We start from the raw sequence: 25,869 nt of genomic DNA, 5'->3' as shown, positions 1-25,869 counted from the left end.
GTCTTACACTTAAGTCTTTAATTCAGCATGGTGTAAGAAAGTGGTCCGGGTTCATTCTTTTGCATGGGGCTGACGAGTTTTCCCAACACCATTTATCGAAAAGACTGTACATTCCCCATTGTATGTTATTGGTCCTTTGACCTAAGTGAATTGGTCATTGTATGCATGGGTTTATTTCTGGGTTTTCTCTTCTGTTCTGTTGATCTATATATCTGGTTTGTGTCAATATCATGCTGTTTGGATTACTATAGATTTTTAATATAGTTTGAAATCAGGGAGCGTGATGCCTTCAACTTTGTTCTTTTTTCTCAATATTGCTGTGGCTACTTGGGTCTTTTGTGGTTCCATCCAAATTTTAGGATCCTTTCTTCTAGTTCTATGAAAAATGCCATTGGAATTTTGGTAGGGGGTGCATTAAATCTGGAGATTGCTTTGGGAAACAGAGACATTTTAATATTATTAATTCTTCCAATCCATGAACATGCAGTATCTTTCCATTTATTTGTGTCTTCTTCAATTTCTTTTATCAGTGTCTTATAGTTTTCGGTGTATTGGTCTTTCACCTCTTTGGTTAAATTTATTCCTAGGTATTTTATTCTTCTTGATGTAATTACAAATTGGATTGCTTTCTTAATTTCTCATTGCGATAGCTCATCATTAGTGTATAGAAATGCAACTGATTTTTGTATTCTGCTACTTCACTCAATTCATTTATTCTAACCACGTTTTGGTGGAGTATTTAGGATTTTCTCTATATCCTATCACGTTGTGTGCAAATATGACAACTTCTTTCTTCCGAATTTGGATGTATTTTATTTTTATTGCCTAACTGCCCTGGCTAGGACTTCTGATACTATGGAATAAAAGTGGTGAGAGGGTGGGAATCCTTGTCTGATTCCTGATCTTAAAAGCTTTCCCTCGGGGCGCCTGGGTGGCGCAGTCGGTTAAGCGCCCGACTTCGGCTCAGGTCACGATCTCGCGGTCTGTGAGTTCGAGCCCCGCGTCAGGCTCTGGGCTGATGGCTCAGAGCCTGGAGCCTGTTTCCGATTCTGTGTCTCCCTCTCTCTCTGCCCCTCCCCCGTTCATGCTCTGTCTCTCTCTGTCTCAAAAATAAATAAAAACGTTAAAAAAAAAATTAAAAAAAAAAAAAAAGCTTTCCCTCTAAGCTGAAAGCTTTTCACCATTGAGTATGTTAGCTGTGGGCTTGTCCTGTAAAGCCTTTATTATATTATAGAGAATATACAGGTACAGGAACAGGAACATGTAGGTACGTTCCCTTTATACCCACTTTAAAAGCTTTTTATCACAAATGGATGTCGAATTTTGTCAAATGCTTTCTCTGCATATGTTTTAGCCTGATTTCATTGATGTGGTGTAGCATGGGTTGCTTTGCAGATGTCGAACCATCTCTGCATTCCTAGAATAAATTCCACTCGATCACAGTCTATGATTCTTTTAGTGCACTATCGAAATCAGCTTGCTAATATTTTATTAAGGATTTTTTGCATCTGTGTTGACCAGGGATATTGGCCTGTAACTTTCTTGTGGTGTCTTTGCCTGGTTTTTGTATCAGGATCATGCTGGCCTCGTATTGGCTTGTGTTATATGAACTTGGCTGGTTTCTGGGAGAGGTGTAGTAAACTCTTCAAGTGCAATTGCTGATATATCGGTTTCTTTTCCTCTTTGGCCTGTCAGCATTTCAGGACTGATGGGCAGAAGCAAGTTGTTTTGAATGAGCCCCTAATGTTTCCAGTGTCCTCTTCTCCTGGGGGCTAGTTTTTGTTTATACTAAACGCATGTTCTCTCCGGTCTGTTCGTTCTTCTTCTGTTTTTGGTTGGTCAGCTTCTTGTGTTCCTTTTGGTGGACCAGCTCTTCTGGGCTCTGTTTCTCTCCTGTGGATTTATTCCTTCGGACTCTAAGCCCCATCGCTGGTAACGTGTATTTGAGGGAAGCAACATGCATCTGGGAAAGCCCAGAATTTAGCTTGGTGATTCTTAAACTCGGCTGCACACTGGCATCACCCGGGGAGACTGAAAAATGACAGACTCATGCGTCCCTCCATCGGAGATTCTGATTTCACTGATCTGGGTGTGGTCTGGGCACAGGAAGTCTTAAAAACTCTCTAGGTGGTTCCGTTGTGCAGTTAAGGTTGTGAGTCCTGTGCCCCCTCCCGAGAGTGACGAGGGAGGAGGGACGGATGTGTCTTGGCTATTCAACTGTGCCCACGTCTACCTGCGTGCCCTTCCCCTTCAGGAGATCCAGACCCAAAGGGAAAGGGCCAAGACCTCTGCCTGGCACCACTCTCCCCAAGACCCGTGTCTCTGGTTGCACTTACTTGGCCCAAGGTGTGGGGAGAAGGGAGGAGGGAGCTTAGGGGTCAGCCAGGCTGCTGTTTTGGTAGTGAAGGGATGACATGAGCCACCCGGGGCAACGTGCGTGCATGTGTGTGTGTGTGGGGGGGGGGTGGGGGGAGATGAACGAGCACAGCCAGCAAATTGCCCCCCGCCCCCACACTGCCTCTCGTCGGTGGCAGCGGCCATCTTGCCCTCTGCTCTGCTTTCCCCTAGACCCAAGCCCCCCTAGCTTTAGTGTTGGCTCCTGTGACCTATGGATTGTTTTTCTCTGGCAGCCCCTTGAGTTGGGCTTCAGGGGGACATCTAGCAGCCCGTGGCCGTTACTTGCCTGCTGCACCCCCATCATGGATCTTGTTGGGTGCCGTGGCTTCAGAGGTGGGCCAGGTGAGGGCCCAGTTCTCTTGTCTCTGGTCGCTTTGGGGCCAGCATCGGGACTTGTCCAGGGAGGGCTGCTGCTGGTCATCACAGTCCTTGGGGTGGTCACAAACCTCGCGGCAAGGGCCACCGGGGCCCATTCTTCTTGGGCTGCTCAGCAGTGGAGTCCAGCCCACCTGTCGCCCTACCCACTTTGAGTTAGTCGTTCACTGAGCATTTGCTCTTGCCTGTTTTTATTCAAGGCCTGTGTTGGGTGCGTATACATGGGGCTACGGAGGAAGGTGCCATAAATGAGACCTGTTCCCCCTCCTTTAGGAGCAGGTCGTCTAAGGAAAGGACTGGAGGGCTGCAGTGTTGCCCATGGGTCAGTGGTTCCGGTGTGCAAGGTATGGAGTGGCTTGAAGGGGAGGAATGTTAGCTTTGCCTCCAGGAGGTCAAGCAGGACATCACAGAGGAGGTGTCTGAGCAGAGGCTTCGAGGATGAACAAGATTTGACCAGACAGAAAAATGAGGGACAAGCATCCTGGATAGGGGGCACAGCATACGCAAAAGCAAGGAAGTAGAGAGTTTAGGGTGTGAAGAACCATGCAAAATCCATCAGGGAGGTTTGCAGGAGGTGAGGCTGGGACAGGAGGCAGGGTCAGACCTGGAAGGATGGTGTTGGAAACCTGAGGGACTCTGATTTCATTCTTGGGGGGCGGGCACTGTACGTGGAGGCATCCCGACAGATGGCTATGAGGAAGGTGGCTGGGAGGGGAAGATGCTGGGGGCAGGGGACCGGCTAAGGGGCTGATGCTGTAATCCAGGTGAAAAGCGTCAAGGGGCAGAATTTAAAAAGGAGCAGCAGGAAGAGGAAACAGTGGCTGAGTTTGAATGCACGTGTAGGCGGGGAGCTGTCCAGCTGGAAACGGGGTGATCACAGGCGGCTCCAGCTGGTGGTGGCAGCGGGGGCCTCCAGGTGTGGGAGATGGCGGGGCCTGTTCCAGGACCGGGAGTCAGGAGAAGGGGAGCAGCTTGGGGCTTGTGGGGAGATGGTAGGCTCTGCTTGGGATGTGCCGACATCAAGGGGTAACACCCGGGTGGGGCCTCGCAGGCGGGGCCGGCAGCAAAGCTGAGCACAGTTAAAGACACGGGCTGCCCCAGCAGCCTGGGGGGGGGGGTGCAGAAGGGGAGAGAAAGGTCAGGGTGGGGCTCAGGGAGCCCAGAGCTTTAGGGATGAGCCAGGGTGGCTAGGAGACAACGACAACAGGCAGAAGCAGGGGGAGAAGTGGGAGAGACATGGCAGGGGGTAAGCGGGATGGATCCAGGAGGGGGACCTCTGTGGTGTTGGGTCACTGCTGACTGCCCGGTGCCCACACTCTCGCCTACGTGTGGAAGGTGCTCTTACAATGTGGTTTGAGAGAACAGACAGACAGACGGACAGGTGGATGCATGCCCCTCCACCCACCTCAGCGTCTTCTCCCCGTGGCACAGAGCTGCTGATGGAGTGCTTTTCCGTCTCCCCGGGGAAGAGGTGCTACCGCTCCCCGCACAGCCTCGGGCTCCCCTGCAGCAGATGCCTGATGAGGGTCTAAATAAATTAGACCTGCTCCAGATACTTTGTGATCACACACTCCCTCCCCGCCCCAGGCCAGAGTCGCTGGGGCAGAAAGGGTCACGTACCCAGGTTGGCCAATCAGAGTCTGTCCTGGGACTCTTGCCTCTGAATCTTCTGAACAGAGACACGTAAGCTGGAGTGGCTGTGTCTACACACAAAGACGCATGTGCCGTGCACACTGGTGGACAGAGCACGTGAGAAGGAGGGCCCGAGTGTGAGAGAACTAGAAGCGGATGCTCAGATGAGGCAGAAACAGGTGCCGCCTGGCTGCATCCTGCTCTGGGTTCCAAGTTTCCTCTGGGTCTGGCCACTCACCCCTCCCTGGCCTAGGCTGTCGTGTGTAGGTGTTGGTTTCTTGCTGCCCTGAGGTCTGTGAGCTGCCTCCCCCTCCCGGCTCTGGGGAATCCGTCTGAGCAGTGCATGAGGTCTCTTGCAAACAGACTCTGTGCCCTGGATGTCAGTCCGAGGCCACCACTCGAACTTCCTGGGTGACCTAGCACTAGGCTGTGGATGGCAACACCCAACCCTGGCCCTGAAGAGAGACCTGGCAAGTCACGTGGTCTCTGCTGACGCTAAGAGCCCTTCCTCCCATCTTCCCAGGGTAAGCCAGGAGGGACGGACCCTCTCCTTCTGCAGGTGCTGGGTAACCAGTGACGTCCACGTGGTCAGGGAGTGGCAGAGCCAGAATCGGAGTCCAGCTCTTCAGACCCTGCCTTGAGTGTTCCTTGTGGATTTCTCGTGGAATTCTCTGGGCTGCTTTTCCTCGCTCTTGCGAGATGCCAGAGGTGGGGGTCCTAGGCTGGAGGCACGGACACTTGGGGGACTCTCATGGCCCTGATGAGAGGTGAGCTAAAGGTGGGCCCCACTCTGAGTCTGGCGTAAACAGGGCTGGAGGCAGTGACAGCTCAGGTTGTCACGTCAAGCCCAAAAATGCAAAGGTCACTTACAAAGGAGGGAAAGAGCTTTGATAGTGAGATCTGAAGCTACGGCCCTCGCACGGAGCCCTGGGCCGTGTCCCGCGGGCCTCTGGTCCCCTCGCCGGCGTTCGCAGTGGCGTCTCGCCAGCAGGTGAGCCGTCGGGACAGGACCGAAACCACGGGGGCCGCGTGTCCTCTCGAGCAGCCCGGCCGCCCCGAACCCCTCGCAGACGGGGCCCCGGGCAAGCCGCACATGAAAGCGCATTCTTGTTGGCGACCTGTTGACGCGCACGGGTTTCAGGTGCTTTTGTGGCAACTGGGGTTTTTGCCTCCAAGGAGCATTCCTGAGGGTTGTTCCCAGAGAACGGCAGGGCTTTCTAGGCCCTCGTGAATTCCTCCGGTTCGTAACCAGGTCTCTAAACTAAACGGGCAGAGAAGCCCATGGCTTCTTTCTAGCGGGTGGGAAGGCCGGGCGGTGGCTGTCTGCCCCCCCGCCCCCCTCCAGCCAGCATCTGGAAGGAGCCGGGGAAGATGCTGGAGCCTCCCCGAGGGACGCCGACCTCGCTCAGGTAGCGCCACAGCAGCAAGCCCGGGAAAAGGTTAAAACGTTTATTTAACAAATTATATTAAGACAGACAATCACACAGTGAAACTTCCCTTCGCCAAGTACAGAGTCACCTCAAATAAATACGGTAAGGACGTCGTTCCCATGGCGAGGGCACAGCGGCCCGGCCGTGGCCCCAGCGTCCCATGGCAGCCCACACACCTGTCGCGGGGAGAACAGAAGCCCCGTCTCCTGGCGGTGACGGCCGCTGTGGGGCGGCATCCGGACGGGCGAAGGAGGAGGGGCCGCCGCCTCCAGGCCCCGGCGGCAGGGCGGGCAGTGGGCGGAGTCAGAGCTCGGCCCCGCACCCCCGTGGGCACGCGGCTGCCGGGTCGAGGCCCTGCTTTGCTCTCGGGCTCCCGGGATCTCAGGGGAGCCCTCGTCGTCGGGGTGGAGCGAGGGGGCAGCTGGGCTCTCGCCCCCTGCCGAGCACCATGGCGCAGCGGCGACGCTGTCGCGCGGGAACCAGCGTGGCTGGCGGCGCTGGGAGGTCCGTTACGGGACCGGAACCAAAAGGGGCTGTGAGGCGTGTGCTTATGCTGGACCAGCCGGCACAGTGGCTCTGGGGTCCGACGAGCCTCGGGCCCAAATCCGGTCTCTGCCACCTGCCAGCTTTGTGCCGCGGACTGGTCTCCGCTTCTTCGTCTCTAACCGGGAGCAACGAACATCCATTTCTGGGTGTTTTTCAAGGGAGAAAAACGGGAGAAAATGTGCTTAAAGAGGAGAAATGTGCCACTGCCTGGCACGGAGCAGGTGCTTAGTATGTGTTAGTCCTTGTCGCCTGCCGCGCTGCCGTTCTGAACAGCACGGGGGGTGGGGGGTGGGGAAGCAAATGTCAGGGGCTCCTGGTGGCCAACTGTGCAGAGGTCAGAACTGCCAGCAAGGAAGCCGGGGCGGGCGGGGGTCCTGACCTGGTCCCAGCTCTCCAGGTGGCAGGGGCATGTGGCCCATATTGGTTCCGGGACTCGGGGCAGGAAAAGCCTTGATAAAAATTTGCAAATGAACACGTCGCAATCTACTTACCCCCTATTACCACTATGCCCTTTCCAAGGGTTTTGGAGAGAGAGTGGATTTTCAGATGGAAGAGAGAAGGCAGCAGGGAAGCCTGTGCTCTCGTTGGTCTCTGGGGGAGCGGCGGGGAGTGCTGGGGGACGGAGGGCCTGGCCCCTGCCCTTCACACTTCCGAGAACCCTTGTCCTTCCCTGCCTGGGTGGTCACAGGGTTTGTGAGGCAATGCGCCCTCCCAGAAAGAAAAAGTCCCTCTGTTCCAGTGGTGTGCCAGGGGTCCAGGCTGTCCTGCTGTCTGCACGCGCCCCCCCCCCTATCCCCCCAAGAGGCAAAGAGGGCTGGGAGCAGCCTAAAATCTACCACAGACGTCAACCTTTCCCTAACACGGTTACTGCCTAATTGTCCTAATGGTTTAGGGTGACGTTCAGTCACCGTTACACGTAGCTTATGTCTACCATGCAGTGGAGGTCGTCACCCCAGGCCGCCTGCATCCACACCGGTCTGGCCTCTTCCTGGTGGCCCCGCAGCCCCATCCCGTAACTGCAGGATGGCCCCGGAGTTGGGGGGGGGGACAGTCACCCTCCCTGCCCAGCTCCGCCTTCTTGCACCCATGCTTGGCCTCCCACGTGGTCGTCTTTGGCCCTGAGAGCCGCTAAAACCCCTGGCTGTCGGTCAAGGGAGAAGGGCTGCTGGGTGCCGCCTGTCAGAGGGTAATCTTCCAGTCAGGCCGTGAACAAAGCGCAGGCACCAAGTGAACGGTACAGAAGGGATTGGTCGCCCCTCTGTGTTGGGCTTGGGGTCACGCAGGTCACTTGGTTTTGGACCGGCCACCCGTCCAAAAGGCAGCAGGAGACACAGGTTCTCTGGGCCCCACGGGACTTCTCCAGTTTCCCCAGAAACGCAACTAGCTGATCTCGGCGTGTACATCTGAGACCAGTTCGAAGCTCTCTCCTTCCTGGGTGAGCACCATAGCCCTTGGCTTCCTGGACCCCGGGGGTTCCACACACTGCCTGCATTTTCCTGCCGCTTTGCTGTGTGGGAGGCACAGGAAGGCCAGCTCCACCAGGGACGTCCCGGGTCTGGGCGGAGGGAGGGAGAGGTGCCCACTTCTCTAATGCACAGAAATCAGGAGGTATCGCCTTGAAGATCCGGGGCGACAGCGGTGAGGGTAGAGGTTCTGGAGCTGGCGTTGCTGAGGGCAGGTACAGGAGGTATTTTTGCCCCACCCCCACCTCTGAGCCGGCGGCCACCATCCACACTGTTGGCCAGTTCTGCCCCAGCCACCATGTGCCATCCCAGGAGCTACGGGCAGGCAGGGAGCGTCCTTGGCTGTGGCTCTCCTGTGCTACCTTCATGGGGGGGGGGGCACCTCCCTGCTCTCCAGGCCTCAGCCTGCTCCCACCACTCCCTCCCTCGCCCCCCCCCCCCCCATGCACGTCAAGCCTCCCGTCCAAAGCTCCTGCCCTCTAGTGACCTCCGAGGTGGGAGATCCCAACATTCTGTAGAATCGAGACAGACCCTGGTAACTAGACCAGGCAGGCCGTCGAGGTGGGGGCCTGAGCCCCCCAGGGGTGGCTGCAGCCCTGTTCTCATGGCAAACCGTGTGGGGCTGAACTTGGCAGCCGGCATTGTGGGAGATGCCAGTGTGGCCACTGGCCAGTCATGGCCCCAGTTCGGTGACCTGGCTCAGACGGACTTTTACAAACGACTCCTGCTGTGGGCAGACCCCATCGAGATGCAGCCTGGCTCTGCGAAGCTGGGTGACCACGTTCCCGCGTCCCTCTGCGGCTGGACACCAGCCCACGGGGTCTCTTTCCCGCAGCCCAGGGAGGGGCCGTCTCTGGGTCAGGGCACGTGGGCGTTGCAGAGATGAGCCCTTTGGGAGGAACAGGGCGGGTGGTGGGTGAGCACAGTGTCCCGGGCAGCAAAACTCCCCTCCAAGCAAGCACCAGGTCCCTCGGCCTTCTCGCCCAGCGGGGACGTCCTCTGTGGGGGCAGCCGGGCGGCTGCGCCCCGACCTCTGCGTGTCCAGTGTGTCGGTTGGGGGCCGAGTGTGAAGGGGTGGCCACCGGTGGGGCCTGGGGCCGCTCGGGGGCCGCCGGCTCCTTCCTCCCTCGAGTCCTCAGGGTTGCCGTGAAACGCTCAGGGCGCTTGTCGCTGCCAGTTCTGGGGCGCGGGGGGCTGTGCCCCGCTGCCACCCGCCTCAGGCTTCCAGGAGGAACGTGCGAGCTTAGCGGCAGGCAACAGTCAGGAGGACAGGGAGCCAGCGGGTCACCGGGAAGCTCCGCAATTGCGCGGGGCCCTCGGGTGGCTCCCGCGGTGGGTGGGGTCGCGTGTAGGAGGCTGGTCGTCACACAGACACGCCAGGAGCTGCTGGTCACTACAGCAAACACAGATTAGTCGAGATTATGAACAGTGTCCCCGGGGAGGCGGGGGTGTCCCGTCAGGCAAGCCGATGGCCGAGGAGGTAACCGCTCAGCCGCCCGGAGTCTCCCAGGCGAGCCCCCGGGGGGTGGGGGGGCGGTGAGGGCGGGCAGGAGGGACTGGACTGGGCGAGGGAGGGGCGCTCAGTAGTCGGGCGGCTGCGTCTTCTCCCCGAGGGGGCGGGGTGGCGGCCGGGCCTCAGGACTGGGGGATCTGCTGACACCGCGTGGGGCTGGGCGGGAGCCGGGCCGCGGCGCTCTGCTCCGTGCGGAAGCTGTACTCATACTGCGGGAGGGAGCGGACAGAGAAGCGTGGTCAGTGCGCGAGGAGGCCGCAGGGAGGCCTCGGCCCAGCCCGCGGAGGCCCCGGTGCCACCTTGCCGAGCGTGCGCCCACGCGTGGTGCCAGCGTGCGTGCGTGTGCGCAGACCGCGCTCTGGCCGCCCAGGGTGTGAGGACGGAGTCCTGGTCCAGGGGCTGCAGCGCCCGAAGCCACGCGCTGCCCCCGGGCCAGGCTGCCTGCAGGAGAGGGTCGCGCGAGGTACACCCCATCCCGCAACTGCCCAGGGGCCCTCTGACTCCGTGTTCTCCGGGCACGGCTGCTGACACACCCAAGCGGTGCCGGGAAGGGGCAGCACCCCACACGTCCGTGTACCTCTCTGAGTTCCCAGAGCTGCTCCCTGGAGGGTGGGTGACTGTCCTGGTTAGCTGATGAAAGCCGAGGCTCCCGGGGGGCAGCGCCCACACCGGCGACCCAGCCTGGGCCAGGGTGGCACCCGGAGGGGCACATCTGTGCCCTGTGCCACCTCATGCTTAAGACGGAAGCTTACCTGACCCTAGATCCCAGGAGCACGTATAGGTGGGCTCGGAGTCTAATGGAGACTCAGAGAGGCAAGAACTTCTGCTGGGGGATGGGGAGCCCCCATGGTTCCCCCGAAGACCTGGTGGGCATCGAAATGGGGGGGGGTGTGCCAGGCAGAAGAGCAGACACAGGTGAGGAGTGCCCTCCAGCAGACACGGGCCTGCCGGCCTGAGCTTCAGAGGCTGGGAGTGGGCCTGTGGCGAGCGGCCCGGCCCGTTATGTGCCAAGGCAGCCGTGTGGTCCTAGGAGTTTAGGAGTGAGGAGTTTGGATCAGGTCAGTGGTCGTTAAACATTTTATTTTTTAAATGTTTATTTTTGAGAGAGCAAGCAGGGGAGGGCCAGAGAGAGAGAGGAAGACAGAGGATCTGAAGCAGGTTCCATGCTGACAGCAGAGAGCCCTATGCGGGGCTCGAACTCAAAAACTGTGAGCTTATGACCTGAGCTGAGGATGGGGCTTAACTGAGCCACCCAGGCGCCCCTGTTAAACATTTTAAATAACATCTAAACACTTCTGAGCAGAACTGCCCTAAAAAAGGGCTTGTCTGTGTAAAACAGAGCAAAGTGGAGTTGTCCTGGCTGAACTTGGCCACCAGCTGAGGCTATTTCCTCGGGGACACTGGGGAGGCTGACAGGAAGCCTGGCCTGGCCCCCTGCCCCCAAGTGACTGCCCACTGCACAGAGAACAGCTAAGTGCTGACGGCTTTAGGCGTCAGTCCTGAATGAGGGGGAGCAGACCTCTGAGGCTTTTTCCCTCAAGTAGAAATGGTGGGTAGGCAGTCCAGCAGGCCACCCCTGCCGAAGGGCCCCCAAGGCTGACCCAGGACAGACGGACACAGATCTGCACTGGCCCCATCCTATCCCTGTGTTGAATAGCCTCGAGTGGCTCCTGAGCCCGGAGCCACAGGGCCTATGCCGCAGCTGTGACTGTGGTCCCTACAAAGGTCTGTTGCCAGAAGGGGCGAGAGGGAAGGGCTTTGGAGGGTGACCTCAGGCAGGTCTCTGCCCCTCTCTGAACCTTAGTGAACCTGTCTCTAAAGTGGGGTCACGTTAAGAAATAAGTGCTGGGGTGCTTGGGTGGCTCGGTCGGTTGAGGCTCCTCTGACTCTTGATTTCGGCTCAGACGGTATCTCACGGTTTGCCGGTTCGAGCCCCGCGTCGGGCTCTGTGCGGAGGGCGCGGGGCCTGCTCGGGATTCTCTCTCTCCCGTTGTCCCCAAAATAAATATTAAAAAGAAAGAGCTGGCGAGGCTGTGGAGAAAAGGGAACCCTTGTGCCCTGCTGGGAACACAAACTGGTGCCGCCACCTGGAAGACCCCGAGAACCCTGAACCTAGGACTCCCCTAGGCCTCGGCGATCCCACTTCACTCTAACTCAGCGAGATACCTGCAGCACCACGTCCACGGCAGCACCATCTAGAGCAGCCACGCCAGAGACCGCCTCCGTGGCCGCTGACAGATGAAGGGATACGGATGTGGCGTATATGTGCCACGGGATAGGATTCAGCCGTAAAAAAAAAAAAAAACAAAAAAAAAAAAACGAAATCTTGCCGTTTGCAACAGCAGGGCTGGACCCTGGGGGCATCGTGTGAAGTGAAATAAGTCAGAGAAAGATACCATGTGACCTCACTGATCTGTGCAATCTAGAAAACAAAACGAAACAAAACACAACACCCCATACTTAACAGGTACAGAGAACGGACCGGTACTCGCCAGGGGAGGGCGTGTGGATGGGCGAAGGGGGTCAAAAGGTACAAATTCCAGTTGTAAGATAAGTCAAGGAGATGTGACACACAGCATGGCGACTATGGTTGATCCTGTGTTGCTTATTTGGAAGTTGCTAAGAATAAATCTTAAAGGTTCTCATCACAAAAATTTGTCACCATGGTGACAGATGTTGACTCATTGTGATTATTTTGCCGTCTATATAAATATGGGTTCGTTATGTTGGACACCTGAAGCTCGTGGTATATATGTCAGTTAAACCTCACAAAAGTCAGTGGGGTCACAATCTACTCCCAGGGCCAACTGGGAAGACGGCGTGAGCTACAGCAGGTTAGGGGCCTGTACGGCCCTGGCACCAAGCAGGCACTCACTACACATCTGTTGGCTACTTTGAAAAACCTATTAAAGCAGCTCCCAACCCGCTCGCGTTTGGGCTCCCTGATGACCAGGGCCCAGGCCGTGGCTGGACTCCTGCCCCAGGAGGCTGGCCCAGCAGAGCAGCCCGGGACAAGGCCGCCTTTGGGCGAAGCCTGGGACAATACCGCCACCTGGTGGCTGCTCGCGTGCATCACAACAGGGAAGGTTCCCTCCTCGACTCCACCAGCACCCACCACCTCCGCCCGGTGCTGGGCACGGGGCCAGAGCATGTGCGTGCCAGCGCCATTAACCAAAGGGGGCAACACAGGAGGAGGGGCAGGAGTGCATTTCGGCCAGTGGCCGAGGGTGGTCCCCAGCAGCACCGAAGGGAAGGAGCCCGGCTGGGGAGACGTGGAACCAGGGATAAAAGGTCGGGGATTAGAAGCACTCGGGGGGAAGGGCAGCTGGAGTGACAGATGTGGAGATGCTTCAAGAGAAGCACACAGGGTCAGAAGATGAGGACGGGCCCTGCACGTGGGGGTGGGGGACCCGGAGGTGTGGGTCCGCGAGGGGAGCAGAGGGCAGGCATGAGCGCCAGAGCGGCACGGGCCGGGGCTGGGGTGGTTGAAAACACCTAGTGGCCTCCGTAGGAGCAGTTCTGGGTGGGCCAAGGTGCCAGTGTGGACTGGCCAGCGTGGTTACCCCTCAGGGGCGGGGAGAGAGGGCACCCAGAGCAAGAGACTAGCAGGCTGATGAACCCTGAACACATGTAGATCCCCTGGAGGTCCTGGTAGAACGCATGTCCTGACTCTGAAGGTCCGGGGTGGAGCCCAGGATCCTACATTGTCACCCAACTGCCAGGCGGCCTGCTGCTGTTCTGGGGACTAGCTCAGGCAATTCTGTGACCCAAAAGCGGGACGTGGGAATGGGTGTGGGTGCGGGTAGGCAGAGGGCCGAGATGGCAAGGCTCAGGAGAGGCCTCACTCTAGCCGCTCTAGGGCCACGCCTGGGAGGTGTCCGCCTGGGGCAGCGGACGGAAGGCACCTCGAGAACGAAGACGTCGTCCCGGGTGCACACACTGCCTTTTCCTGATTCACAACCCGCGCGCGCCCCTCCCCTCAGCAGCGGGCCAGGGCTCCTGGCACAGCGCACAGATTGCTGTCCCCGCACCCCCCCCACCCCCCCACCCCAATCCTACCCTTGGGAGCTTTCCCTTTTTAGGTTATCTTGGCTGGAGAAAAGCATTACTCCCCCCCACCTCTTGTTTTCTCTAACTCCCCAAATGAAATTTCAACATATGTCCCCAGACATAATCCCCCTTAGGCTGCGGATAACCCTTCCCACAGACACTGTCTTCTGCCGGGGATTGCTGGCCCCAAAGTGTTTGCCCAAGAGACTAGGGCCGCTTCTGGAAGGTCTTTCACTCCCTTGGGCAAACAGCGAGTACCTTTGAAGGTGGATTTGGGCCCGGATCTGTTTACTCAAGACATTAGTCTCCTGCATAAGGAAAACCTGCACTCGCGTACAAACAGCAAATCCTTTTTGAATTAAAAAAATTTTCAATTAAAAAGCATTTGGGTTCGCAGAGCAGAGAGCCCAGCTGAGCAGCGCCAGGTCATGGCGCCCTCTGGTGGACACAGGCCATCACAGCACCCGGGCCTGTCGGTCTCTCCAGGAAAAGAGACGTCACTGTCAGGGGCTCTCTTTGGGGCTTTCTGGGGGCCCAGGCACCGTGTGCCTCTGTCTGGGAGACCTTGCAGCTGAGGCATCGGGCCTCTCTAGCTACAGTGCGTGCGCCCCAGCTTCCAAAAGCCTTTTGCCATAGCAAGGGCATCATCCTGGTAAATGGGACATGCCGACCTTGGCTTCTAGCTGCAGCCTCGCTGGCAGAAAGGAGGCGATCAAACCCTCACCTGGTCACAGAGATGTGAGAAGCACCAGGGACAATTCGTGTGAAAGCACGCTGAGAATGAAAAAACCAGTCCTCCTGATGCATCAGAATCAAGAAGGTTTTTAACCAAAGCCACCGATCCCCGGGCCCTGCCCCCGGTGGGGCGGTTCTGGTTTAACTGGCCTGGCCTGACAGCATCAGCATTTTCCAGAAGCACCAGGAGATCTTACTGGTTAGGCAGGTGGAGAATCACTGCCTGAAAACTTTTACCGAATATAATACAGTCCCCGCTTTATGATGTCGATGTTTCGACTTGGATGTTTTTGACGTTAAGAAGGCACAAAAGCCAGTGATGTGCTGAACGAAACTCCTCCCAAGCCCGTCCTGGCGTCTGATGTTTGGCAGCTAGAGCTCCCCGGCAGCCCCCTCAGCCACGGGGCTCAGCAACCGATACGCTGACGGCCATGCTGTCCCCATACAACCATCTTGCGTGTCACTTTCAGTACAGTATCCAACAAATTGCAGGAGATCGTCAACAGCTTATTGCAACACAGGCTTTGTGTTAGATGCTTCTGCCCAACTGTGGGCTACTGTGTGTGTCCTGGGAGTTTAAGGTAGGCCAGGCTAAGCCAGGATGTTCGGTAAGTGAAGCGTACTAAGTGCATTTTCCACGCACGGTGTTTTCAGCTCACAACGGATTTACTGGGAGGAAAGCCCCATTGTAAGTTGAGGAAGATCTGCGGAGGGAAAAAAGGGCAAGTATATACCCTTCCTCCCGGAATCCAGTAATGACCAAATCAGAGGCTCCAGAGGAGAAAAGATAGTAAGGGATTATTTCTAGTGCCTGAGTAGTGCAGATATGGAAGCTGAGGCCCAGGGGAGGATCAGACTTCCCAAAGGTCCAGAGAGAGACAGGGCAAAGCTGGACCAGGCCCCCAGTGGCCCCTACGGACAGGTGCAGGGCTGGTGGGGCAACTGGCGTCAGACAAGCGTCTGCACCCTCCTCTCGTGCAGGTGCAGTTCGGAGGTGGGGGCAGACTGGCGAATGTGAACCGACGAGCCAGTGTAAGTTGGCACTGGGGTGGATCGTGGAAGAGCTGGAAGGGTGCACCGAGAACAGGCCCGGAGGGGCCAGGCTGGGCCTCGGAGGCCTGGCCAGGTGAAGGCGGGTGGAGGAGAAGTGCAGGGGCCAAGATTCAGGCCAACAGGAAGTCCGGTTCACTTAAGGCTCGTTCACACGGGCCTGGCCCCGTACGGACAGGAAGGTGGATGAGGTTCTTAGTGGCCCTGCCCTCCCAAGCCTGTCCTGGCATCTGCTCTCGTTCCTCACAGCCCAGGCCTTCGCTCTTGGTGCCCACGGTTCAACCCCTCTTAGAACATCAGCGATGGAAGCCTCTACCCCTCACTGAAGGGCTTGAGTCTCCTTCTGTCTCCAGAAGCCTGGCTGCTGGCACCCAGCCCCCCGTGCGAGGTCAAAGCCAGTGCCCCTGTGAGGAGCGGGCACAGAAGGGCCTCACGTCCCCATAGGGCAGCTGGTCTGGGTACCGGGGAGGCCTGTCCAGCTAATCCGAATATGTCCACCCCTTCGAGCTCCTGAAGGAGAGACTGAGAACCAAGCCCAAGGCTTGTGACACTTTGTGGTCTCTTATTTTTCCTCCCGTGGGAGTCCTTGTTTTGCACTCAGACTATGGTTCTACAGAGATCTCCGAAAAACTGGGGGAAGGCAGGGGAAGCGCTGGGGTCTCGACAAGCACGTGGAACTGCTTTACCTGGAGGAGGGCTGTCCTCGTGCGGCCTGAGGGCACAGGGGAGGGTGGGGATACCAGGACTTCCCTCCCCATTCTTGAGGTTCTAGAACACCCTAGAGCTGGAGAACGGGCCTGGAGCTCAGGGCTCATGGATTACAACCGTGACCCCTGTGGTCACTAGTAAGGTGATGGGTGCGGCAAGAGCTACCACGTCCCGAGTCAGCGAGCTGGGACCAAATCCTTGTGTCCCAGGAAGCTGGTATTGCTGTCTTTCCAGTAAAGGTGAGCAAACAGGGGCTCTGAGAGGCTGAGCAGCCTTTCTGATGCCACCAGGGCTTGGGGTGCTGCAGGGAGGCATTTTTAACCACCACCATGGTCGGGTATAGATGCTCTGGTCCCACATCAACTCCACAGAGGGGTCCGCGCGGCTCCCACAAGCCCTTGGGGAAGCCACTTCTGTGTCTGTTCTGGCTTTCCTGTTGGGTTCCTGGGCTCTGAGAGAGGAGCAGCCCCAAGTCGGGGCCCTGAGCCCACCCAGGCCCATTGCTGCGTCTCTCCTAAATGATGGTCTGAAGAAGAACCCCTCCAAGATGCACCTGCTCCAGCAGGAGCCATGTCTGCCTGGGCACTGTACCCGGCACAGTACCAGCCCGAGGGGGGCTCTGAAAGCAGCTGCTGAATTCATTAATGTACAGCCTTCCACTGATTCAGCCCTTGCATCTTTCCACTCTGGGGCATCCAGATCCCTTTCATCCTCCGCACCCAGACCTCCCCCCTTTCCCGCTCTAAGCCTGGGACTCCCAGGAGGGGATGGTGGTATCCACTCACTGCCCTAAGCAGCCTGCCTCCCTGGGCTCAGTGCCAGGAGAGCCCCCCACTCCAGAGGCACCCTCAGCTCACAAAGCACCTTCCGGCTGGACGCCGACGGAGGAGGAGGAGCGCCGGAGAGCCCTGAAGAGTGGAACATTAACTCCCATATCCCTGCCCCATCACACAGCCCCAGGATCCCCCCTCTTTCGGAGTGAGGTTTGAATGGTTTCTGCTGAGACCTTTCCCCATGAAAGCTCTTGGACCTCTCCTCCCCCACTGCCCAGCAGCAAGTCCTGAATGGGCCGGGGCCCAGTCATACCTTTGTGCCTTTCTGAACATTGGGACACTGTCTCCCGTGAACAGCTAAACCCTACTGTCCTTAAGGGCCCAGCTAAAGGGGCACTTGTTCTGAGACATGTTCCCTTCTCCCCTGGGGAGAATTCATCACAACCCCTGGGCCTCCACAACACTTCCCATATCTCTCGGTGCACGGTCAGGACGGGCCAGAGCCATTTCTGTAGCCTCAGAGCCTGGGGAGGTTGTGGCCCAGAAGAGGTGGGTGGGTGGATGGATGGGTGGCTGGGTGGGTGGATGAAGAATGGATAGATGGGTGGATGGATGGAATAGGATGGGTGAGTAAAGGGACAGAGCAGGTCTCTGGGAACAGCCTAGGGCAAAGGAGAGAAGGTAGGTAGCTTAGGGGCTATATTCTCAGGCAGGTCAGAGGTCATTCTGATTTTCAGTCCTTTGTGGAAGCAGCAGTCAGTCCAGTGTGGGTTTTCTGAATTCCTACAGCTCTCTGAGCAGGATGGTGGGATGCACCCTATCATGTGGTATTTAACTCATGCGTGTAAAGTCCTGAGCCTGGTGCTTGTCCACACCACCCCTGTGAACGCAAGATTATGAGTCTAAGTGTGATTTGTGTTGGTATCTCTGTGCGCACACTGTGTACAAGCTGGAGGTTCACACATTATTGGCTCGTGGGGTGTTTAAAAATAAACACTGAGAAGTTGAGAGAATGCATAAAATGCCAACATTTTCCACCTTTTACTAGACAAACGGGGGCTACGGCAACTCTGGATGTTCGTTTTTGTGACTGCAGGCTGCTGCTTTTCAAGAAACATGCATTTTCCGGTTTGCCACACTCCCCACCCCTCCCTACAAACTGCCCAGCCAGGCAGTGACAACTGCTGTGTTATCGCTGTGATTGATTTTGTGAGTGTGTGGGGGTGATGGGGACAAAGGAAGCAAGAAAGTGAAATAATTCTTGTAGCCATGACTATTACAAGTATGAAAATGAAAGACTGAGAAGGCCATGCGATTTTCAGGAAAATGGGGGAAGAGCACATTTTGTGGTGGAACCGAGGGTTGCTGTGTGATTAACAAGGACACAGAAGGCGTCTTACGTCCCTGCCCCTTCCCTGCCTCACCGCAGGGCTGGTGGCCTGGTGGGCGCCTGTGTGACCAGCCTGTCTGCTCTGCCGTGGAAGGACCGTGCCTTTGCTGCTGAAAATGCCATTTCTGTGTCTGCGGGCAGCCGTGGGGACTTCCCCCTCACTGGGCCAGCATTTCAGGGTTCACCCGTATCTTACCTAAAAAAGCAGCTATTTGCGTTTTCCCTCCCCAGGCTTTCTCCCCTCCTAAGTGACTCGTAGGAAGTATTTAAAACAATACCACTTTCTAGCACTGGAAAACGAGAGGCTGTGCGGTCGCTCTGGGAAAGTGCTCTCCCTGATCTTTCTGTCTTCATGCTTTTTACCTACATGACGGGCAACCTTGTAAGAGTTCGGTTTGGGGGGAGGGGGAGATTACTTTAAAACGTGGGGGATGAGAGTTCTCAAACCATGGAGAGGAAAATCCTTTCGTGAAGGACTTGGCAGGAGACCACGTATTCACCTTGACCTCAGTTTGAACAAGCATACACCCCACGGGGGCAACCGGGACAGGTGATTCTGTCTGCTGAACGCTCTCTCCGCGTCAGCTTCATTTCCATGGGCTCAGCCTGCTTCTCTTACTTCTGCGATGAATGCCTCGGGCCCCTGTGGGAGCAGTCTGGGTCGTGGCTGCTGCTAGGTGGGCTGGGGTGGGGGTGGGGGAAATGCTATGGGAGAGGACGCTGCTGTGGGGGGCGGGGCGGGGGGACAACGCTGCCTGCGGAACCAAAGGGGCGGTGGCGGCTGGGGGCGCGGAGACTCTCAGAATTAGGAACTCTATGAACATAATCCAGCATATTAATATGCTGTAGAGAAAATATATGATCATCTCAATAGATGATTAAAAGACATTTATCAAAAGCCACCATCCATTCCTGGTAAAAAACATTGAGAAAAGCAGAAATAGACGGCTAATTCTTTAACAAGATTAAAAAAAAAAAAAAAGACGTCTATACGAGCAAGCCACAGCAAGCAGCATTATGGGTTGTTGAAATTAGAAACTTCTGTTAACCCACAGGTAAGACAAGGAGGCCCGGTGGCCGAGGTCCCTAGCAGAGGCCTGCAGGAGAAGGGACAGACCCAGGGAAGGAGGCCTCATGGGTATTCGCAGGTGACAACTGCCTGCCAGGGACAGGGACACCAGAGGAAAGCAGCTGAAAAACCAGCAGAGACAACAGAAGAAGCTGGTGAGAAGCCAGCAGCTTCTTGATACACAAATGTCGGGGAAATAAAATGTAAGGAAAGAGCCATTCACAAGAGCCACAAAAACGTAAAACACCTGGAATGACCCAGAAAGAAGCGTGCAGGATCTCTACAAAGAACAACTGTTCTACTCTGCTCTCTGGATGGAGCCTCTTCATCTAAAACGCCAATCACTCCTCCGTTCATCTACGTAGTGAATTCAGTTAAACACTAGAACAGAGTTTTTGGAACCTCCCCCGCCCCACCAAAGATTCTAAAGTTAAGTTGGAAGAACAAGCACGTGAATATAATTAGGACCATTTGGGGGTCATAAAGGGAAAACTCTATCATATATTAAAGCTTATTATAAAGTTATAAGATTCAGAACACGGGTGGCAATAATATAAAAAGAACGGAGTCAAAAGGAAGGTCCACTGATCCGCTTACATAACGAAACAACAGGAGGAAGCCAGGATTTAAAATTCACTGGAGTGGGGGGGGGGGGGGGGGCGCGCCTGGGTCGCTCAGTTGGTTAAGCATCTGACTCTTGATTTTAGCTCAGGTCAGGATCTCATGGTTGTGAGATCGAGCCCTGTGTCCGGCTCTGCCAGCACAGAGCCTGCTTAAGATTCTTGAGATTCTCTCTCTTCCTCTCCCTCTGTCCCTCTCCCCTGCTTGCATTCTCTTTTGCTCGCTCGCTCGCTCACTCTCTCAAAAAAAAAATTCACCGAAGAAAGCAATCAGTATTCAGAAAATTGGCTAATGCTATAGGAGAAAATAAAGCTGGTCCTTATTCTTATCTTCTGATAAATTTCAGATGGATTAAGTTGTTGAAAAGAATTTAGTATTTTAATATATTAAAATACGAGAGTGGAAGAAAATAGGACTGATTATTTTTATAATCTGACTATGACACAAAACCCAAAATAAATAAAACATTAAAACAAAGACAAAAGTGCCCATGAAAAATGAAAACTATTATGTGGCAGAGCACATCATTAACAAGAAGAAAAACCACCAGTTAAACTGTGTGTTTGAACATATGACAGAAAGTGGTTATAAAGAACACGAAGAATTCCTTATTTTTTAATTTTATTTGAGAGAGAGGGAGAGGGAGAGACTCCCAAGCAGGCTCTGTGCGGAGCCTGATGTGGGGCTCGATCCCACAACCCTGGGATCAAGACCTGAGCTGAAATCAAGAGTTGGACACTCAACTGACTGAGCCGCCCCGGTGTCCCAAGGGCATAAAGAATTCTTAAAAACTAATGAAAAAAAAAAATTAAGCCAACAGAAAAAAATTGGGCAAGGGCACAAACAGAAGAGATTCACAAAATAACTACAAATACGCAATAACCATACGAAAGAATGTTCACCTTTAAATCCTGGTACTGCTCAGCTATAGTTAGAGAATGTGGGGGGGGGCAGGTACCCCCTGATACACTACGGGGTGGAGTGGGGAGGTTTCAATGCGCACACCCTTTTTGGAAGACAAATTGGTAATATATATTCTTCTAAAGAAAGACCCAGGGGAGAAAAGACACACGTACAAAGAAATATACTGCAGCAGCGTAAGAGTGAATAATTGGAAACAACTCAAAAGTCAATCAATAGTGGATTGCTTAAATAAATTATGGCATAATCATAAAAGGGAACCACATGTAGTCATTAAAAAGAATGAGGTAGGTCTGTGCAGAATGATGTGGAAGGTTGTGCCAAGTACAAAGCCAGGTACCGAGGATCACGCACGGTGTGAGCCTACCTCACGCGTGTGCGTCCACCTTTTACTTTACGTGTTTCTGTGATGTTTGCAGTTTTATAAACATGTACGACCTACCTTTGAACTCAAGGGGAACACCCTAAACATTAAAAAACGGATTCTGACTGGCAGGGTAGCTGCTTAAGATGATCAACTGTCCAAGACATCTGCTACAATTAATGGGGGAGGGAACTAATCTCGTCTGTGGCCTCAAACTGGTTCTTAAGCTTTGTGGTCAGACTCCTGGAGAGTCTATGAAGTGGCGGTCCCCAAGCTACGTCCCATATTTCAGAAGAAGCCTAACACTTCTCGTGAGCCTTCAGAAAAGCCAACCATTAAACTAATTTATTAGGTTTCTTTGTTTGGGGCTGGAATTATCTCAACTCAGTAAGAATGTGGGTGGCAGCTCTGTGCAATAATGAAAAAGGGAGGAAGAACAGGCTAACTTCTGTTTATTTAACTAAATTTTATTTAATAAGTAAATCAGGAAAATTTCTTTCCCAAAACGTATCCGCTTCCTCACGGAGAAATAAAAAGATTCTGGGGGGTGAAAACCTTCCATCTAGACAGAAGGCAGCTTATTTCCTGTTGCAGTTCCAGACCTGACCACTAGATGGTGCAAAGGGACCACACCACAGAGTTTGCAACCTCTCCCTCCACAAAATCCTTTACCGTTAATAAGCACAATGAAAGCTTTCCAAAAGTAGAAAGAATGAACAATTGTGCTGGGACATGAACATTTTGCTTTTATAAAATTGGGACTCTGCCATTTCATTATTGACACAAAAATCTTCCGCCTCGCTTTCTTCCCACGTACGCAGGTCCCAAATCTACTCGAAGGGGCCTCAAGAAGCCCGTGCAAAGTGGATGCCCAAAAGTTGAATTCGAAAATTCTTTTTACCTTGCGCTGCCACACGTGTTTCCATTAATTTCACCTCAATGTCGTGACGTAAATGCTAGTGGAATCGGCCCCAAGCTAAATAAGCAATGAGCCCCATTTTTCAACACACAAACACATAAAGATGTCAGCTCAAACTGTTTACTAATTAACACTTAAAAAGACACAAATTAGATATGCGTGGCTAAGAGCAATTATAATCAAGACGAATTTCTCTAGTCATTTGGGAACTGAGAAAAATGCCTAATTGCTGGAACCAATGTTTTAAAAACTGAAATGACGCCAGTTAGCAAATATGTTCATTTAAAGAACATTCCACGTGACTACACTCTTGAGGGTTGACTACAAACATGAGAACAAGGAAAATATTTAGGTATAAAATTAAAATTTTAAGCTCCCTTAGATTTATAACTTCTTCATTAAATACGTCTGCAGACAGCAGCCCATAAAAACCTGTAGCAATTAAGTGGTTAAATGAACTGCCTCCCTTGTCAATTTTAAGGGAGTGATTAATATTAGATCGTCCCTTTACTAATTAGACTCTCCCGTGTCTTTCAGCTTTAAAGTCGGGTGAAAATGGAGGCTGTGCGCCCTACAAGGAAGCACGGTGGGCTGATAAAGCTTCCCTCGTGCTCAGTTTTCAGTGTGGCGCCCACTGAAGGGAGGGTGAGCATCGTGGTTTCCTGCGGGATGTCGGCGGCAGGTGGGGAAATGGCTTTGCACTGAGCTGGAAGGCAGGATGGGTGCTGGATGCCACTTCATCATAGGAATTGCTGGCTCCTAGTTGTCAAAGGCTTGCAGGTTGTTATGCATGCAGCGTGAAATGTACAATCAAGGCCACTGTCTCTTGGCCGTTATTCCTTGAGATGAGGGCTGGAGGGTCTGCTGGAGGGGCGAGACTGGGGATGGCCAGGGCCACGGGGCAGGTGGGGCAGTGGGTGGGGAGGAAGGATGCAGAGTAATGGTAAGGGGAACAGAGACACCGGGATCATTTTAGGGGCTGCTGCCTGGACTGTGGAGCTGGGACGCATCTGCCTGGCTGTGACGGGGAATCCATCAGATGGTGAGGTGGGTCAACTGCTTACAAGGGACATAAAGAGCAGCAGAGACGGAGAATATTTATATGTCCATCTTCTCCGAGAGAAGATGCTTCATCACAGGGATTGGCTGCAAAATTACACTTTTCCTGACTCCTGAACAGAGACAACCTTTTGTCCGGGCAGCAGGAAGGACAGTAAGGCTTTCACTGGGACACGGTCCCCCGGGGCCACCACCACTCTCCTGCTGCTCAGCCCCATGGGGGAGGGGCCTGGGCCAGAAAACCTCCCCATCACTGCCACCGATCACCTCCTGTGGCTGAGGGGAGAGGAGCAACAACTCACTTTCTCATGCTTTGGACTAATTTACACGGCAGAGGTCCTGCTCCCGGCCGGGGACGGATGTGGACGGCAGGGAATATGGCTGCTGGACAACAGGCTGGGCAGGAAGGAGGCTGGTGTCACCACTGAGCACCAGGAGAGTGATGGCACTCAAGTGAGAATTTCTTTAGTAAGCACCACTTTGTCCACTGTCAACACCCACAGCTGAGAGTAGTTCTGAGTCGTGCAGGTTTCCTGTTTGCGAAGAATTCCGCCCCCTCCCCCCCCCCATTTCTGCTCGATGGCATCTACACAGGTTTTAGCCACGACCTTAAACATGACCATTCTTGGGGGTCTTTCAAGAAACTTAACCAAGTGCTGCATACGCCACAATCACCACGGACGCGGGACCAGAGCTCGGGCTGGGGTGGGGGAAGCCAGGGGACCTGCCCCAGGGTCACGTTGATGCAAAGATTTGGCATGCTACCCCAGGTATCCAAACTCACAAACTGTGCCCTCTCCACCCTACCATGTTGCCTCCACCGTGTACACGGTCCACATACGTCCCTGCAAACACCCGGTATCTGCCCACCAACGTGGCGGGTGGCTCTAGTCCACACTGTTAGCCACACTGCCGGGGGGGGCCTCATGCGTCTTCCTGCTGGCCTGGCCAGGGCCCAGCGTCACACTTTCCCTGAAGCTCGCCTGCTTCTGGGGGGAGGGGGGGCTGGAGGTGCACTGCCCACTCACAACTGGGGTGACACCTGGTCTCTCTCCATCGCTTACTGGGGTGCTTCTCGGGTGTGGCAGGCTGGGGCGCACTGCGGGTCCCTGCTTGCGCTGGCTGCTGGGGTATTCCCTTTGGTCCCTAACCACCCAGCTCAAAGCTGACAGGGTGAGGGGGGTCCTTCATGGAGTGAACTATCCCTGCGGCCAAATGATGGCGATAGGGCACAGGCTTAAATTCAGAAACACCCCCAGGCAGAGCAGGGTACGTAAAGTTAAGGTCAGCAGGAAAGCAGACCCACCCCGGTTCTGGACAGACAGAACGACGTGTTGCCATCAGGGACTGCACTGGAACTTCCTTTACGGCTGGGACCACCGAGCCCAGGTTTCAGCTCTGCACGGGGGCAACAGCACCTGTCTGCACGGGGTGTGGAGAGTGAAGGAGGACAGCACACGGCAGCCTCCATGGATGCCGGCCTCTCCCTGCTGCTTAGGAGCCCAAGGGATCGGGGAGGTATTCAGGATGGGCAGAGAGGCGGCTCGGGTCACGTGTCCGCCCCGAACCCAAAGGGTGTCTCCTGGCTTTCTGTGGGCAAGGGGTGTGGCTTACCAGTGTAAAGTATGACACAACGAGCAAAGCCAAGTCCTCTGCCAGGCAGCCCCCACCCTGCAGCCCCCAGGGGCAGCCAGGTGTGCCAGGAATGGGAAGCTGCAAAATCATCCTGACCAAAGGGACACCCAGCGACGCAGGCCCAACCCTCGGAGCCGAGAGCCGGGGCCAGGGGGCTGTGGGCCCAGCTTCTCTCCTCGGCCTCCGACTCCGTGAGCTATGCTTAGTTCAGGGGCGAAGAGCAGCAAGTTCATGATTGTTTATGGAGAAAAGTCTCTGCCATTGTTGCCAAAGCAGCAGCCCGTTCACCAGAGTGTGATATCAACATACTAATCACCATGAAATGCACGCGGATGGCCTGGGTTAAGTAACTTCTAAATCCTCAGATTAAACGAAAAAAACCACAGCATTCTTGACTGTGGTGGTGTTTGCGACGGTTTTATATCCTATTTAACGTTTCCAACCTCCCCCATCTCCCCTCATTTTAACTCCACTTTAATCTCCTTCAACGCAGAACACAGACGAGTATTTTTAACCCATCACTTAAACAAGAAATCAAGCTTGGCGTGGTCACGCGGGACGTCACTGCTTAGCCTCCAGCGGCAGAGCGGCGTGCCGTGCTGACACGGGATGGATTTACGCTGCTCGCCCCCCCTTCCTGTGGACGCTAATAGGGAAGAGTCACAACCAGCGTGACTGAGGCCACGGCAGCCGCATGCTGGGCATCGTCCTAAGCCCTGTACACGACTATCTCGGTCAAACCCCGTAAGTGCTGGCAGTGAGGATTTTTTATTACTCTCCCAGTTTACAGGGGGGAAGACGGAGGTTGAGAACAGCTAAGTGGCGCTGCTCAGATCTAAGCCCGGGGCGGCAGAGTCCAGAACTCTTTCTTCCCCCGCCAGCCTCTGCTCAGAGCACCGGACATCAAGACAACGCCTTCTAACAAGACACATGTTTGGGTCAGATTTTCGTCCTCAGCATGAGAATTCAGGTTTCTGGTGGTTTCTGCCACCCGCACCGAGCCTCACACAGGCTCCGCCTACTTGACCCCTTCCCGGTGACTCACGGGCCCAGCCAGGGTCAGGTCGACCGGCCTCCCTTGCGCCGTTGTCCCCATCAGCCCCTTCAAGGGATGTGAAACCACAGACTTTAAGTCATAAGGGGCAGGGTTTGGAGTGTAACTGCTGGGTCTCAATCTTGGGCAAGACCCTTCACCTCCAGAGTCTCAATTTCTGGGGGT

General features: G+C 54.9%; 1 protein-coding gene across 1 annotated transcript in view; it reads right to left on the bottom strand.

The window, feature by feature from the left end:
* Positions 1 to 5,839: 5,839 nt before the first annotated feature.
* Positions 5,840 to 25,869, bottom strand: part of MVB12B (multivesicular body subunit 12B) — a 194,042-nt gene continuing 174,012 nt past the window's right edge. Inside the window, exon 10 of the mRNA XM_045469366.1 lies at positions 5,840 to 9,565. Coding sequence (XP_045325322.1) covers positions 9,479 to 9,565 — 87 coding nt within the window. The 3' untranslated portion in view covers positions 5,840 to 9,478. The remainder of the gene's footprint in view (positions 9,566 to 25,869) is intronic.

This window comes from Leopardus geoffroyi, chromosome D4 (genome assembly GCF_018350155.1).
Source record: "Leopardus geoffroyi isolate Oge1 chromosome D4, O.geoffroyi_Oge1_pat1.0, whole genome shotgun sequence".
NCBI lineage: Eukaryota > Metazoa > Chordata > Mammalia > Carnivora > Felidae > Leopardus > Leopardus geoffroyi.
The sequence above is the reverse complement of the archived record's forward strand: the minus strand, read 5'-3'. Positions and strand labels throughout refer to the sequence as shown.